The sequence below is a fragment of the Cotesia typhae genome, unplaced genomic scaffold (assembly GCF_013202065.1).
Source record: "Cotesia typhae breed Kobodo isofemale line unplaced genomic scaffold, CoteBio_Ctyphae contig_11, whole genome shotgun sequence".
In the NCBI taxonomy this organism is placed as follows: domain Eukaryota; kingdom Metazoa; phylum Arthropoda; class Insecta; order Hymenoptera; family Braconidae; genus Cotesia; species Cotesia typhae.
Genome location: NW_027423711.1, coordinates 5785805 through 5802106, shown reverse-complemented (window position 1 = coordinate 5802106; position 16302 = coordinate 5785805). Strand labels below are relative to the sequence as shown.

Here is a 16302-nt window from a genome sequence, read left to right as displayed (position 1 = left end):
TTTTTTAGACTTTATTTTTTTATTTTATCAATACCGCGATTTATTTTTACTGAAAACAAAAGTAATCGATTGAATAACGATTAGGATTAAATTTAATTTTTATTGTTTAAATATAGCTTTGTATTTTTATCAAACTTACATAAAAAAAAAAAAAAAAAAAAAAAAAAAAACTTATTTAAAATGTAATATAAAGTATAAAAAAAATTAATTATTATCAGGTTGAATATTTAGAGTATAATTTTGAGTAAATCCCAAATCAGCGATAGTTTGGAACTTCATTTTCATGTTATCCGCCACGTACTCAAGTTCCAAAACAACCAATTCATTTTCTCCAATCTTTAAAAATACTCCAGGTACATAGAGAGTGACCTGAGGACCAGTTTGTGGCCAGTACCGTCCAATATTATGTCCATTCAGAAAAGCAACTCCTTTACCCCAACCAGCGGTGTTTAAATAGGTGTCTAGAGGTGGATTATTTTTTATTGTGAATGTCGAGCGAAGAAAAACAGGACCATTGACCAGATTTCCCGTCGGAATTTCAATACTGCTAAAATTTTTCATAGACGGCATAGTGTCTAAAGGAAATCCGGTCGCATTCCAGTTGATAATCCGCTCATTGTTTATGGTAACATTAAAAATCCCCTAAAAATATTTAATAGTATAAAAATATTCTTAAAAAATCTAATAAAAAAAAAAAAAAAAAAAAAAAAAAAAATACCTTCCAATCTTGAATGATATTTCCAAAATTGAGGTGTCCTTGATTTTCAACGAGTATTTTAAGACTTTTTCCGTAGGGATTTTGCAAAACAAGATTGTCTATTTTGAGTGTACGGCTCAGGGAACCAGAAAGGTAGTTGTCAACATAAACCAGTCCCCGGTCAGCGACGTTGGCTCTTAAAATCGACGGATCTCTGGTTCGGGGGCTGTAATGGGTCTCATAAAGAACAAACCCATAAGACTGCTGGAGTTTTTCAAAGGTCGGGGGTGTTATTGAGTAATCAGCAACGGAAGAAGCAAACAATTGTTGAGCTTCTCTGGCAAAGAGCGGCATTATTGGGTCAAGAAGAATAGACCCGTAATTGCCTTTTGGCGAGACCGTCGGCAGCGGCAAATTTGGCAGCGCAAAAAACTTGAACAAATAAATGAATTTTATTTTATTAAATGACATATATTTAAATTCTGATTGAAAATAAGATTATATGGTAATTAATTGAAATTATACCTCTGAGAGCGCTTGGCGTATTGCGTAATATTTATCTGTTGGATCACCGGCTTCTGTGAGAGGTGCGTCGTAATCATAAGAGGTTATTTGAGGCCAATATTTATCGCCTCCATTTGCTCCTAATTTTAATTTAATTCAATCAAATTGATGGATAAATGATTTATTATTAATAATAATATACCTGCTGTAAATCCAAAATTGGTTCCACCATAAAACATATAAATATTAACAGAGGCATTCAATGCCAACATTTGCTTCAATGTATTTACAAAAATTTCTGTTTGGACTCTCTGGAATGATTCTTCCCAGTGAGTCAACCATCCAGAATAATATTCAGAGTTAACAAGCGGACCCTACAATTTTTAATTTCAAAAATAATAAAGCTGGAAAAAAAAAAAAAAAAAAAAAAAAATTGATAAATTCATTAAAATACTTACGCTTGGTTGATACTTTCTCATTAAATTAAAATTGCTCAATACATTTGTTGAGGCACCAAAGTCAATAGTTGCGTAAGCGCCAGAAACTACCCCACACCTCAAAGCTTTGTCATATATTCCATCTGTTGTGTACAAAAGAGCTTTTGATTGGACATTTCGCAAAAGCATGTCACGTAAATTTTCTCTGTACCGCAAATCACATGCCGGAAAACTTCCATACTCATTTTCCACCTTGAATTTTTTAATTTTTTTTATTAAATAAATTTGCTCTGAAAAATTATTTCTAAAAAATTGAATTTTTAATTTTCTCAATTTCAATTTTTTTTTTTTTTTTTCTTGACAATTTATTTTTTAAAAAAATTATAAAATATCTGCTAAATTAATTTTCAAGTTAATTATTCTAAAACTAAAATAAAAATAAATTTTACCTGGACCATAATTATCGGACCTCCGTTTCCTCGAAGCAGGTGCTTTATTTTACTGAAAAGCTCGTTGAAGTATATTTCAACATATCGCATGTAGCGCTGATCGTTGGTACGCATTTGAATGTCGGGAACCAGGCTCATCAACCACGGTGGTAATCCTCCCTAAAATAAATCTTTTTTAATTAATTAAATTAATATAATTAATGAAATTTTTTAGTTTTAAAATATTAACCAAGTCTCTTTCAGCACAAATATAAGGCCCAGGTCTTAATAAAACAAACAGGTCTTCTTCTTGGGCTATTGTTAAAAAAGAAACTATGTCAGCTTCGCCCGTCCAGTGCCAAACATTTGGCTTTGGTTGATGAAGACTCCACTCGACATAACTGTAAAATAATATTCAATTATTTTTACTTTTTTAAGTATTTTTAAAATGTAAAATATAATTTATTACTGACGTAGAAATGGAGTTGAGACCAGCGGCTCGAATTTTTCTTAATCTATCTCTCCAGTAGGCTTTTGGCGTCCGGAAATAGTGAAAACTTCCCGATACATATCGAAACGGCTTTCCATCTAGTAAAAACTCATTATTTTCATAGTCAACTTCAAAACTGTAACGCTGTGGTGGTACAGTTCCCTTAAAAAATAATAAAATAAATTTTTCTTGTTATTATTTATTTGTCATAATAAAAATAAAAATTCCAATTATTATTAATTGGAAAATTATTATCAATAATATTTTTGTTTAACTTTTTAGAAATAATCTTAGAACATTGTTTTATTTATTTTATCTCTATTTATTATATAATATTAAAAAAAAAAAAAAAAAAAAAAAAAAAAACTTGTAAATATTTTTAATTATAATAAATACATACATTTATTTTATCCTGCTTGTAAATCGCTGGAGAATAATCACCAGTAACATTGTTTAAAAAAACTCCAAGAGTCAGGGACAAAAAAATATTAAAAAATGTGAGCATGATCAAATGTATTCCAAGCGCTTAGAATAACTGAGTATACATGATTGTATTAAAGTATATTTTAGTATAATTTATTCTATAGAATTTCCAGACAGATAATAGACAACTATGCGTTACTGGCGACAAGTCGTTATTCTGATGACAATAACAGTTCTTATTTAATTACTGCGGTCTAACGGAATAAGTGGTGGGGGAGGGAGGCAGTGTCCACTTACAAAAATATTATCGCAAGCAAAAAATTTATCGTACAGTTAACTTATCAAAAGCGATAATACTTTTAACTACAAATTAAATATAAATATATTTTATAGTTGTGTGATTATTGTAAATATAAAAAGGGAAATGGTAAATAATAATCAATTATATGACAAAGTATTTTTAGAAATTTTTTTAAATAATAAATTATCCAAAGAAAAATTTATGTAGTCAATTTTTCAATAAAAAATTTTTTTTAATTTTTAAATGTCGGGTAACTTAATAATAGTTTATTTAAGTAATTGGAGTAAAATAATAATTAGCATAAAATAATTTATGTGAGAATGAAATGTTTATTAAATTTCCGAAGTATAATTATCATCGATAAAAGTATAATATTTATTTTAAAAAGATTTAGAATATCAAAAAGCTGGAAAAACTATCTCTAGTTTTGTAGACACAATGATAATTTTTAAATAACTTTTTAAGATCTTGAAACAGCTCTCGATGCAGAGTTTGCGGAAGAACTGGCACTAGAACTAGCACCTGAACCACCTGCACCGTTTGCACCAGAATTAGCAGCAGAATTAGCAGCAGAATTAGCAGCAGAATTAGCAGCAGAATTAGCAGCAGAATTAGCTCCAGCACTTCCTCCAGTAACTGGGCAAAGTAATCCATCTACGCAATCAACGGGTAAACCGGAACCTATTTATCAGATGACATTACCATTAGTTACCAGTCTTGATCATTTTTTATAACAAACAAATTCAAGTTAATTCAAGTTAATTAAAAAAATTTTTTTAATAAATTAATTACAATAAAAAAATGCTTCTGAAAATTTTTAATTTAATTGCTATAAAATTATAAAAAAATTTTTAATATCTGTCAAGTTCATTGTCATTTAATAATACTTACCACCGCTAGAACTACTAAGTAAATTATCCAACAATGGGCTAGCTGAGACAGCTACCAAAAGGGCGGCGAGGACGAAGAAACCTGGAATAAAAAATTTATGTTAAAGAAACAATATTATTATTACTTGATAAAAGATTTAATTAAATAAAACTTTTTGTACCCTTCATTATAAAGATTTTTAGAGTTTGGAAAATTTAAAACAAAAAAACTGTTTGTAGCTGTGATATACCACTTGTACCTACTTTAATTGATAATCGACGGCTTTATATACCCCTAGGGGTTTTTTTTAATAACATAAGGATGCATGCTGTAAAAACAATACTCCCCAGATATTTATTGTTTTATTATTATTCGATTATGCAATTTCATTCAAAAGATGTTTTTATTTTCAAACAAGCTCAGGTAACTTTGTCTGCTTTGATAAAGAAAAAATATAATATAAATACATGCATCTGATGCAAATATTTATTCATACAACTTTTTTTTTTTAAACATTGTTCAGACGAATTTTATGTTTTCAGAAGATCCAAAAATAAATAAATGTTTCATCAGAATTTATTTATCATAATAATATTTTATATAATAATTTTTTTAAGTATCACGTCATATAATAAAATTCTTTTTTAATGTAAATAGTACAACCATATTTGTTATTTTTTAATCATTAAATCAAATAAAATATTTTAAAATGTAAAAATTTAATAAAATTTATCTATAGCTATTTTTTTATTAAATTTAAAACAAATACCTGCAACAGAACAAGCAAAAATCACAACAAAAACATTGGTATAACTGAATATATTTCACAACATTGACCCTAACCAACAATTACAACTTGTCATTTTTTTAGTAGTTTAACTTTTATTAATATTTGTCATAAATCATAAATTATTTTAAAGAGAAATAATGAATAATTTTTTGAAGAGGGCTTTAACGAGTGGACGTGCGTTGTCATATCGATCATCAGTTAGCTGTCAAAGATTCAAGTAAGTTTATCCGGTAACTACGTAGTTTATTTATTTATTTATAATTATGATACTGAAATCAGCTGACATTTGTCAATTTTTTTAATTTTTAAAAAGTTTGCATTTTTAATTTATATGAAAATTAAATTTAGATGTCACTCTATAAATTTTTTAATTTTCTTTAACAAATAAATTATAGCAAAAAAAAAATTTTATTAAAAAAATGGACTTGTAGAAATTAAAAAAAATTAATTTAATTGTTAAATAAAATAAAAAATTGACAGGTGTCAATTAATCATTACAATTACTTGTCATTCAACAGAGCTACAGCTGATCAACGACAATTGCACTATTGGAATACACCAAATTTGCTAATAAAACAAAATAATTATGCTGAGCTGCAGAAAAGACGAATGTTCATCCAGACCCAAGACACCCCGAACCCCAACAGTCTGAAATTCATACCAGGAGTCACAATTCTGGAACCCGGACAGACAAAAGACTTCCCCAATGCTACTGAGAGCTATTGTTCCCCGCTGGCCAAGATGCTGTTCCGTATAAACGGCGTAAAGTCTGTTTTCTATGGCCCAGATTTCATAACTGTCACTAAAATTGATGAAGACATTGACTGGAATCTTTTGAAGCCGGAAATCTTTGCTACTATTATGGACTTTTTTGGAGCTGGTCTTCCTGTACTCACTGAAGAACAGCCTTCTTCTGACACACGTATGTTTATTTTTATTTAATTATTAATTTATTGGTTGAAATTGAAGATTTTATTATTTTGTAGAAATAAATGAGGATGACGATGAGATTGTTCAGATGATAAAAGAACTTTTGGATACTAGAATCAGGCCTACAGTTCAAGAGGACGGTGGTGATATTGTCTTTGTGGTAAAATGTATATATATATATATATATATATATATATATATATATATATATATATATATATTTTTTTTTTTTTTTTTTTTATTTTAAATAAATAAATAAAATAACATTAAATAATAATAATAAATTATTTTCAGGGCTTCGAAAATGGAATAGTAAAATTAAAGATGCAAGGATCATGTACCAGTTGTCCAAGCTCAGTAGTAACTCTAAAAAACGGAGTCCAAAATATGATGCAGTTTTATATCCCGGAAGTACTTGGCGTCGAGCAAATTGAAGACGAGATAGAAAAATTAGCAAAGTCAGAATTTGAAAAATTCGAATCCAAATTACCCGAAAATGACAAATAAAAAAAAAAACAATAAACTTAAAAGTTAAATAATCAATTAAAAAATAATAATAAATCTTAAAACATTGTACTATAGTTGTAATATAAAAAGTTTATAAATTATTTACACTATATAGTTAAAGTTTTGTTTAAATTTAATCTTTCCAGTAATTTACAAAATTTTAACGGCTAGTGACGGACACTTGCCATACACGGATAGTGTTGTCAGAGTAACCAGCAAACAGAGTTTGCCCGTCAGTGGACCAAGCGAGCGACAGACACTGGGGTTCGATCTTGCTGTTAGAAGAGACGACCTCAGCCTTGAGTTCCTCAACCATTTCCTTACTCTCGAGGTCCCAGATCTTTATCCAGGGTCCGAAAGCGGCACAGAGCCAATATCTGTTCGGGCTGAAGCACAAAGCGGTGATAATGTCGTTGTGGTCGAGGGTGTGCAAGTGCTTGCCGTCGTTCAAGTCCCACAACATAGCTTTGCAGTCCTAAATACAATCAAAAATAATTGTGTCAGTAAATTGTTGAAGTAAAAAATAAATAAAATAATTTTTAGAAAGTACATCAGTCCCATATCCGCTAAGCACTCATGGACATCGTTAGATTAAAAGTTATACATCATGAACAATTATTATTTTAGATAAAATAAAATAATTTTTTTAAATAAAATAAAATAAATTACCTTTCCACCAGAAGCACAGAGAGAACCATCAGGAGAAACAGTGACGGTGTTAAGGTACCCGGTGTGTCCGTAGTGGTTGATCTTTAGTCTGCAATTAGTCAAGTTCCAGACCTTGACGGTCTTGTCCCATCCGGCAGATACGATGATGGGGTTGGTGTGGTTTGGCGAGAAACGGACGCAACTGACCCAGTCGCTGTGTCCTTCATCTTGGATGGTGTACTTGCACTCGGCAAGGGTGTTCCACAACTTGATGGTCTTATCTCGTGATCCTGAGACGATTTGACGGTTGTCTACGGAGAAAGCAACACTCAATACGTCCTGGTAAAAAATAAAATAAAATATTTATAATTAATAAAAGTATTGTTGTAATTTATAGATGGCGCGACGATACAAGCACTCCAGGAGGAAGAGCGGCCAATACTTACGGCACCGGCGACTTAAAATACCTCTTCAGATAATAATAAAAAAAAAAATATAAAAAAAAAAATCTTCAGTTAACCAGTCAGGGTGCCGTAGCCCGGAGACCTGATTCTCCGACAGTCGAAGAGATTCAATGGCCAGTATTTTAATTAATACTATGGTAATAGATTTACGATCCGTTCCATGGGTGGAACTGATAAATGTCACACCTTGGTATGGTCTTCGAAACGACGAGTAGTACGTCCTGCAGCAAGATCCCACAGACGGAGGGTTTTGTCCCAGGAACCAGAGAGGGCATAATTACCGTCTGAGGAGAGAACCACGTCGCTGATAAAGTGAGAGTGTCCGTGGAGACGCTTTTGCGGGATTCCATAGTTGGTTTCGTCACGAGTCAATTTCCAAACAATCAAAGTCTTGTCTGAATAGTAAATTTTTATTTTATTATTAAATTTAAATGCAATTTAAAAAAAAAAAAAAATATTGGAGGTTAGAAATAAATTTTTTAATGGCGTGGCGTGCGAATATGCCGCATGGCTTACCTCGTGAAGATGACAAAATCATATCAGGATATTTGGGGTTGGTGGCAATTTGGGTGACCCAACCACTGTGCCCCCATAGGATACCTTTTAATTGCAAAGTTTCACTCATCTTTTAATTTGGTAAAACACGTTCTACTCGCGGATTACACTAGATTAAATCCAACGATCTGTACGCGTTGACGAGCGAATGGAAAAGAGCTCCTATACAGGAAATATAAACTTCTGAGGTTATAACAGATAATGGACGCTGATTAGTATCATTTGACAGCTACCGACATCTATGCGGAGAAACCCGGGAATTTTAATTTAAAATTATTAAATTATTCTTGTTTTTAAAAATAAATTATTATAAAAAATCAAAATTGAAATTTTTATTTTCATAAATTAGCCAACAGAGAAATTTTTTTTTTAAATTGATTAAATTAGCAATAAAAAAATATTAAAAAAAAAATTGCACGTTTAAAAATAGACGCAATCGCAGTGAAGCTGTAAATAAAATAATAAAATCCCCCTGATGTAACACCCGATGAAAATAAAAAATAAATCATTGAATCAAATTAACTAAGAGATAACATAATGACATGTTGTGGCTATTAATTTATTTAATTATTTATTGATAATAGGAGCAGTGATGTGATAAAAGTACTTTAATGTACTTGTTGTTTGTGAAGACACTTGATAAATATATAAGAGAGCTGGTTGTTTGTTATTTCGACTTTCACCAAGTAAAGCCTATAGAAGCTACTGTACAAGCCGTACAACTTCCATAACCTGGATTGAGCATACATGCTTCCACTTCCACTCGTAAATATACATCATTTTAACATATATTCGTTCGCATGGATAAGAACAAGGTCAATGATCTTTTTTTCTTTTTGTGATTTAGAAAAAAAAAAAAAAAAAAAAAAAAAAACTAAAAGACGCGTGCGCATATCAACGTGACAGTTGTTGTTGTTACAATAGTTGATGTTAACTGTAGTGAGTGATTACCACCGTCACCATCACCATCATCAACATCACTGGTGGACAGTCGACACGTACAGGAATTTATCCGCTTTCTAAATAAAAGTTATTAATTTTTTTACTGCCAAAAATGGCCCTAATTGAGGAGAGAAAAAATTTACACTTTGTCGTTAAAAGTTTGATTGCTGGTGGTGAGTTTTTTTTTTTTTTTTTTTTTTTTTAATATTAAATATAAACAATAATAATAATAAAGTTAGCCGACGTTTTTAATTTTTTTTTTTTTAATAATTAAATTATAACAAAAAAATATTTTTAACAAAGAAATTTATTTGTCAAAAATATTATTAAAATTATCAAACATCTATAAAATTAATTTTCATACATTAAATACACATTTAACGCGGAAGTAATTATCTATTTAAATGCCCATTGTTTATATTTTAATCAGTGACTAATTGTTTAATTGCAGGTGTTGCGGGAATGTGCTCCAAAACTACTGTCGCTCCTTTAGATAGAATTAAAATTCTTTTACAAGCCCATAGTCATCATTACAAGCATCTAGGTATTTTTATTTATTTTACCATAAATAATTGAGTCATACATTATTTATAATTATTTTTACAGGCGTATTTTCTGGTTTAAAAGAAATAATACTGAAAGAAAAATTCTTTGCATTGTACAAAGGAAATTTTGCTCAAATGATTAGGATATTTCCGTATGCAGCCACACAGTACACGTCTTTCGAAATGTATAAAAAGGTTTATTATTTTATTGTTATTTAAATTATTTAACAATTGTGTCTCAGGTCATTTATTTTTAGATTAATATTATTAAATAAATTTTTTTTTTTTTTTTTTTTTTTTCCTCAGTATATGGGAACAATTTTCGGTAAAAATTCTCATATCGACAAATTTTTCGCTGGATCCAGTGCTGGAGTTACTGCAGTAACTCTGACGTATCCTCTGGATACTATCAGAGCTCGATTAGCATTTCAAGTAACCGGGGAGCATATTTATAGCGGCATTGTTCACACAGCGGTGTCTATTTTTAAGGATGTGAGTATTTTTAAATACAAATCGATATTATTGACTTATTAATTAAGTTTAATGATTGAAGGAAGGAGGATTTTTGGCGTTGTACCGAGGATTCTGGCCAACGATATTTGGAATGATACCTTACGCTGGTTTTTCATTTTATTCTTTTGAGTACCTTAAATTTTTCTGTATGAAGTACCTGCCGCACTATCTGTGCGATGACTGTCCAAGAAATACTGGTAATTATTCTATAATAATCTATATTATTAAATGAAATATATATAAAAAAATGCCAGATTGCTAGTTATTTGTAAATAAAAAAAAATAATTGTCGGTACATTGTTTTATTATTCAATTAGCGTCAGATACATCATCAAATGAAATGCAGTAGAAATGTTAAATATCGATAGAGAGAAATTTAATTAAAAAGATTAACAATATTAATTAATAATTGTAGTAATAAATAATAATTAATAAAATAGAAAAATGAATGCTCGATTAAAATAAAGAATCCATTAATTTCGAATTTTTGTTTACCAGGTGGGCTTGTCTTAACAATGCCAGGAAAATTACTGTGTGGGGGAATAGCTGGTGCTGTGGCACAAAGCTTCTCTTATCCGCTCGATGTCACCAGAAGACGAATGCAATTAGCCATGATGAATCCGGCTACACATAAATACGGGTTATTATTTATAGTTATTTTTTTAATTTTATTTTATTTAATATTTAATATTTTTTTTTTTTTTTTTTTTTTTTTTTTTTTTTTTTTTTAGGTCGGGGATGATTTCGACGATTAAATTAATTTATCTGGAAAACGGAATAATTAAAGGATTGTACCGCGGGATGAGTATTAATTATTTACGTGCTGTACCGATGGTGTCTGTTAGCTTCACAACTTATGAATTAATGAAACAGATGCTGGACTTGGACACGGGCATGAAAATTTCATAGTTTATTTATTAATTATTTTCTTGGTAATTTTATGAATTTTTATTTTTATTTATATTATTTATAAATAATATATATTAGTAGCATTGTTTATATTTGTAAGTGTTGCATTAGCAAGAATAAGTAATTGCACTTTTATACCTCAAGTACGTGTTAGAAAAAATAATATTAATATATTTTATATGCTGACTTTTATATAAATAATAAATTTAAATTTTATATTAAAAATAAAAAATTTATTGTAAAAGGTGAAACCTATTATAGAAGTAAAATTAAATGCAAGCAAAAAAATTTAAATATCAGCAAATTTAAAAAAAATGCAACCTCAGGTGAAAAAAAAGACCGTCCTATTTATTTAATCTAAATTATTCAACTAATAACTAAAGTGATAAGACTTAAAAAGAAACTAAAAATAATATTTAAATTCAATATGGATTTATTTGTATAATAATAATAATAATATATTAAAGTAATGAATGTCTTGCATTTGAAAAAAGTCAAGTTTTTTTTTAAACATGTGTAGACTGTTTAATTATTTTATTTCATTTTTTTAAAATATAAAATGAAAAAAAAATTTACCGTCAATGACGGATTAATTTTTTATATACTTGTTTGTATGTCAATTTACAATTAAACACTAATAATGCGCATCTACACACTCGACGTTCATACCTAGTTATCTTTATTTAAAAGCCACTCTAAATAACTAATACAGTGGATAATTCAAATTATAAAAATTGATAACTAAAAAAAAAAAAAAATTTTAATTTAACAAATTTTTATTTTACAACACCAATAATTTTAAACACACGTGATTATACGGCAATACAATGATAATAATTATTATATTATAATATAATCACGTGTCAGTATTTGTTGTTTAAATAGTAATTATTATTATTGTTCATAAAATTCATTTAATAATTTTATACAACGCAGGGCTGATTTGGCTTTTGTTACATACGTTTGTTTTATATTATTTATTCACCATAAGCATCAATTAATCAATATTAACTCTTATTTATTATCTTACTCAGCAAAAAAGATCATCAAATATTTATTATGAACAATTAAAAATTAATAATTTATTAAATAATAAATATGCCATTCAAAAAATGCACATTTATTTTTTTATTTATCATAGCTCGCTTACGGGGGGGGGGATCTGATGCAAAAGTGTTTTACTACATTTAATTATTACTTATTACATCGTCTTAAATTTATTGATTTTTTTGTTAAATAATCAATCAGTGAAAAAATTTTTTACATAGAAAGAGTACAAGAAAATGATTCAATGATTTTTAGACAAAATGAAATTTTACGTGTATATATTTATAGTTATTATTATAATCATATTATATATAATTATTAAATAGTGGAAAAAAAATAAATCAAGGCAGGGAAGAGTGCAATGATTAAATGGAAATTAAAAACGTTTAAAGAGACAAAAAAAAAAAAAAAAAAAAAAAAAAAAAAAAAATAGAAGAATTAATTTTAAATTAACAAAGTTGTTTCTTTAATACAATAATTAAAGTTACAATGAAATATAATAAACAACTCTGTTACACTTAAATCCATGAAACGACAGCTAAACGCTAGTGATCGGGTCACTGAAGATTTAAATTATAAAAAATAATGAATTATATAAATAGAAAAAATTTTTTACTAACAACCAGTCAATGAAATTTAATAAAATAAAAAATAATAAACTACCTTATTTATTATTTAATGGTTTGAAATAAACTAATACCTATTAATGAGTATTTTAAATAATAAAAATGTAATTATACGTTAAAAAAGATTGAAAATAAAAAATAAAACCACTGTAATAATTTAAATCTTCAATTACACGATAAATATTATTATTATTATTATTATTATTATTATTATTATTATTAATTAATTTATTGTGTGTTGTATTACGAGTCAACTCACTATTGCATCAATCCTTATCCGTATTTAGTTTATTTATTAATTCAATTATTTAACATACTGAAATTACATCACGATTATACAATTTAACAGAGCGGATTGGATTGAATGAGCTGACACACGAGCATATGCGCTAATTTTTTCGTTTGTTGTTTTTTTAAACTAAAATTATTACAATTTATTTATTTGTTTTAATAAAAATACTTGAAATTAAATTTTAAATAATAATAATAATAATAAAACGCAGACTCTTGGGCACTAAATACAATCGAGATGTGTGAAAGATTTACTTGTTTAGTTTGATAAAAAATCCAAGCGATTGATTGATAATTAGGTAATTAGATAATTCAATAAAAAAAGAATTATCGTACCGGTAAAGTTGTTACATGTGTACAATATTATTTATATTTAGAATTATTTATTTATTTATTTATTAATGTTACTTAATGTGTAAAATAGTAGTGTGTCTACATGTCTAGAATGTGTGTGGTGTGTACATGTTAATGGAGACGCAGGCATTTATTTAATTAGTCACATTACTCGGCTCAATGTTGATAAAGGGCCATGTAAGTGATGATACAGTTAATTAGAATACTTGGGATCAAATCTATGGATTTGTTTATGTAAGAAAATAGCTCACGCGTTGCCGGCATAAGCGACAAACTCAACAACACATTTCTTACTAAACTTATTACCGATGTTTACACATTTTATTATTTATTATCAATAAAAGATTATGTTTTAGTGGCTTCACTATTAAACCAGCGTCGTTCCATGCCCCTACCTTAGTTTTAAATCTATCATCTGGATATTTTAACTTCTTAGAGGAAGTAATCCGGTGTCCGCCTGGTGACATGTGGTTCTCCACGTCGTGGTGCAGGATCAAATTGTAGGCTATTTTTTTTTTTTTTTTTTTTTTTTTTTTTAAACAAACAACAATAAATTAATAAACATTTAATTAATTAAAACTTTTAATATACTTACAATGAATATTTCAAAGCGTCATCCAATTCCATAATTGCAGCTTGATTACCACAACGATAACAATAATTAGGTGCAGAAAATATTGTTACAACATTACGGTCATGACACCTGGAAAAAAATAATTCAATAAATATTTGATTATTTTTTTTTTTAAGTAGCTCTTATTTAATAATAAAATAGAAAAAATAATTTACCAGTTGTAGCCCTCCATAACAAGTTGATGAGCTCGCGATACAAGAGTCAGGCCATTGGAGTGGTTAAATGTTTCAGAAATATCTTGACCAAAGGTGTAACCGGCACCACGAGGTGAGATGCCCCATCCTCCTCTGTCATCCGGATCTGACCATAATAGATCGCACATTGGTCCCTGGTGATTTATAAATAAATGTCATTCATACAATATTGTACGCTGTCGTAGCAGCTAACTACAATTCATTCATTGATGATAATAATAATAATAATATTATTGTTGTTGTTGTTGTTGTCGTTATTAATAAAGTAAGCTATTATTTATTTATAACGACAAGGCTGTTGTGAGTAAACTATCAACTATTTTACCTCATGTGGTACTTCTTGGAGACGGTCCAAAGCACGAATGTGATCCAAGGTATCAATGGAAGGTGATAGACCACCGTGCAAACAAAATATTTGACCGTCAACCAACGCAGTCAAGGGTAGGTAATCAAATAAATCGGTAAAAAATTTCCAGACATTCGCATTTCCGTACTTGCGTAGACACTCATCGTAAAAACCATAAACTTGTGTAATTTGTCTGGATTCGTGATTCCCTCTTAAAATAGTTATTCTTTCTCTGTATCTCACCTAGAACAGTTTTAAATAAATTAAAAATTTTTTGATAATAATTTTAATGTCTTTATAATTATTAGCACTGTTGAGTAAATATTTATAAAATGAAAAATTTTAATTTTAATTTTGGAGTTATTGATTTTATGAATCATAGTTGTTAGCAATAGGTAATTACAGTTAAGTAGGAAGTTTTTGTAATTAAATATCTATTACCTTGAGTGCCACTAGTAGAGTTACAGTTTCGACAGAATAATAACCTCTGTCGACATAATCTCCCATAAATAAATAATTTGTATCTGGAGATTTACCACCTATTCTAAACAATTCCATCAGATCATGAAATTGTCCGTGGACATCTCCACATACTGTCACCGGGCATTTTACTTCCTGGACATTTGACTCCTTAGCTAAGATCTCTTTAGCCTGAAAAAAATAAAAAATAAAAAAAAAAAAAAAATTTATATTAAAATTTTTTTTAACTATTATTAAGAACAGTTGTAATCTTATATCGTATATTTTATAGAGGATGATACGCTGATTGATGACACATCAGTTATTGATTACATTTTTTCCCAGTGGTAAGTTACAACTTTACACTTGTTCTACAAAAATAATAATAAATTTAATCTTTAATTGATTTGAATAAAAAAAGGTGGCTAATTAATTAAAACCAATTACAATGACGATACCTTGATCAAATGATTATCAATATTGAAAAAAAAAAATGTAATCTAATCGATAATTTTTTGTTGTTTAAATAAAAAAAAAAAAATAATATTGTTATTATTTATCAATAATCAGGAGTTATTTATATTTGTTGCTGAAAATAAATAATGAGTTAAATAAATATCATAAAATATGGATTTTATTGAGTAAGAGACGAGGAGGATTGTAATAAAAGTAATTATTGTTTTTAAGAATTGAGGAAGATGCGTGATGGTGATAAATTATGACATGCCGCCCAATATTGGTGAGCGAGGTGGTAGAGTACGTTCAATATTATACCTAGGATTAGATAAACTAACAATTGACTGGAGTGCAGAGTACTCGTAAGAGAAGAAAAAAAAAAAAAAAAGAAACTGACTAAAAAAATGTAAATAATTATAATAAAGGTGATACCTTGTCGCAGAGAGTTTTAACTTGACTTTCTGTCAATTGTTTGCAGTCATTTAGCTGCTCTATCCACTGATCAAGCTCTTTCAGTGACGCTTTATCCTCCATTGTAGAAATCTAAATATACGAATTTAAAAGTAAGCCTAACACTCAGTACATGTAGAGCAAGAAGATCAGATAATAGGTTTATTTATTTATTGAATCATTTACATTAAGATAATATAAAATAAACGGCACACTCAACACTAAATAATAATCACGATCCTTGGTATTAACACAGTCACAAAATGGCCGACTCGAGATCTGATACTTTAGTTGAGTGTCGTCGGTGCGTGACGTCACGGGCTGTTATCTGCGCACGCGCTCCACCAGCTACTCCAAACGCCGAATCAACTAATCCCAGCGGCTTTTTTAAAGAACTAGAATTTAAATTTGCGCGCGCAAGCGCGCGCCTTATATTTGTTTGATATATTTATGTGTCGTTTATGTATATTATATTCACTTTCAACCAATTAT

At 28.7% G+C, this 16302-nt stretch overlaps 6 protein-coding genes across 8 annotated transcripts; 2 read left to right on the top strand and 4 right to left on the bottom strand.

Moving 5' to 3' along the window:
- Nucleotides 1-117: 117 nt before the first annotated feature.
- On the bottom strand, nucleotides 118-3186 carry LOC141527243 (beta-galactosidase). The gene is made up of 9 exons (XM_074242618.1): nucleotides 2957-3186; nucleotides 2540-2718; nucleotides 2317-2467; nucleotides 2088-2246; nucleotides 1660-1890; nucleotides 1404-1575; nucleotides 1223-1341; nucleotides 719-1129; nucleotides 118-642 (listed from the first exon to the last, which is right to left on the bottom strand). The coding sequence occupies exons 1-9, from the start codon at nucleotides 3059-3061 to the stop codon at nucleotides 205-207; spliced, it is 1965 nt and encodes a 654-aa protein (XP_074098719.1). The 5' UTR covers nucleotides 3062-3186; the 3' UTR covers nucleotides 118-204.
- Nucleotides 3187-3586: 400 nt separating this feature from the next.
- On the bottom strand, nucleotides 3587-4762 carry LOC141527285 (uncharacterized). Its single transcript, XM_074242697.1, has 3 exons — nucleotides 4332-4762; nucleotides 4172-4252; nucleotides 3587-3961 (listed from the first exon to the last, which is right to left on the bottom strand). Exons 1-3 carry the CDS (start codon nucleotides 4336-4338, stop codon nucleotides 3741-3743), a joined length of 309 nt encoding a protein of 102 aa, XP_074098798.1. The 5' UTR covers nucleotides 4339-4762; the 3' UTR covers nucleotides 3587-3740.
- Nucleotides 4763-4947: 185 nt separating this feature from the next.
- LOC141527272 (NFU1 iron-sulfur cluster scaffold homolog, mitochondrial) lies at nucleotides 4948-6497 on the top strand. 2 transcript variants are annotated; one of them, XM_074242680.1, is made up of 4 exons: nucleotides 4948-5157; nucleotides 5459-5862; nucleotides 5927-6030; nucleotides 6165-6497. In XM_074242680.1, exons 1-4 carry the CDS (start codon nucleotides 5078-5080, stop codon nucleotides 6375-6377), a joined length of 801 nt encoding a protein of 266 aa, XP_074098781.1. In that variant the 5' UTR covers nucleotides 4948-5077; the 3' UTR covers nucleotides 6378-6497. The 2 variants fall into 2 exon arrangements, with proteins under 2 accessions (XP_074098781.1, XP_074098789.1); XM_074242688.1 differs by having other exon boundaries at nucleotides 5927-6037.
- Rack1 (Receptor of activated protein kinase C 1) lies at nucleotides 6493-8194 on the bottom strand. The gene is made up of 4 exons (XM_074242632.1): nucleotides 8006-8194; nucleotides 7676-7884; nucleotides 7047-7364; nucleotides 6493-6852 (listed from the first exon to the last, which is right to left on the bottom strand). The coding sequence occupies exons 1-4, from the start codon at nucleotides 8112-8114 to the stop codon at nucleotides 6538-6540; spliced, it is 951 nt and encodes a 316-aa protein (XP_074098733.1). The 5' UTR covers nucleotides 8115-8194; the 3' UTR covers nucleotides 6493-6537.
- A 688-nt stretch (nucleotides 8195-8882) lies between these two features.
- Nucleotides 8883-11446, top strand: LOC141527256 (solute carrier family 25 member 16). Its single transcript, XM_074242646.1, has 7 exons — nucleotides 8883-9159; nucleotides 9438-9530; nucleotides 9593-9726; nucleotides 9838-10023; nucleotides 10085-10241; nucleotides 10543-10684; nucleotides 10776-11446. The coding sequence occupies exons 1-7, from the start codon at nucleotides 9099-9101 to the stop codon at nucleotides 10951-10953; spliced, it is 951 nt and encodes a 316-aa protein (XP_074098747.1). The 5' UTR covers nucleotides 8883-9098; the 3' UTR covers nucleotides 10954-11446.
- Mts (protein phosphatase 2 catalytic subunit mts) lies at nucleotides 10404-16093 on the bottom strand. 2 transcript variants are annotated; one of them, XM_074242667.1, is made up of 7 exons: nucleotides 15793-16093; nucleotides 14887-15096; nucleotides 14425-14688; nucleotides 14061-14233; nucleotides 13867-13974; nucleotides 13667-13776; nucleotides 10404-10668 (listed from the first exon to the last, which is right to left on the bottom strand). In XM_074242667.1, exons 1-6 carry the CDS (start codon nucleotides 15892-15894, stop codon nucleotides 13704-13706), a joined length of 930 nt encoding a protein of 309 aa, XP_074098768.1. In that variant the 5' UTR covers nucleotides 15895-16093; the 3' UTR covers nucleotides 10404-10668; nucleotides 13667-13703. The 2 variants fall into 2 exon arrangements, with proteins under 2 accessions (XP_074098768.1, XP_074098759.1); XM_074242658.1 differs by lacking the exon at nucleotides 10404-10668 and having other exon boundaries at nucleotides 13281-13776.
- Between the last annotated feature and the right edge of the window lie 209 nt (nucleotides 16094-16302).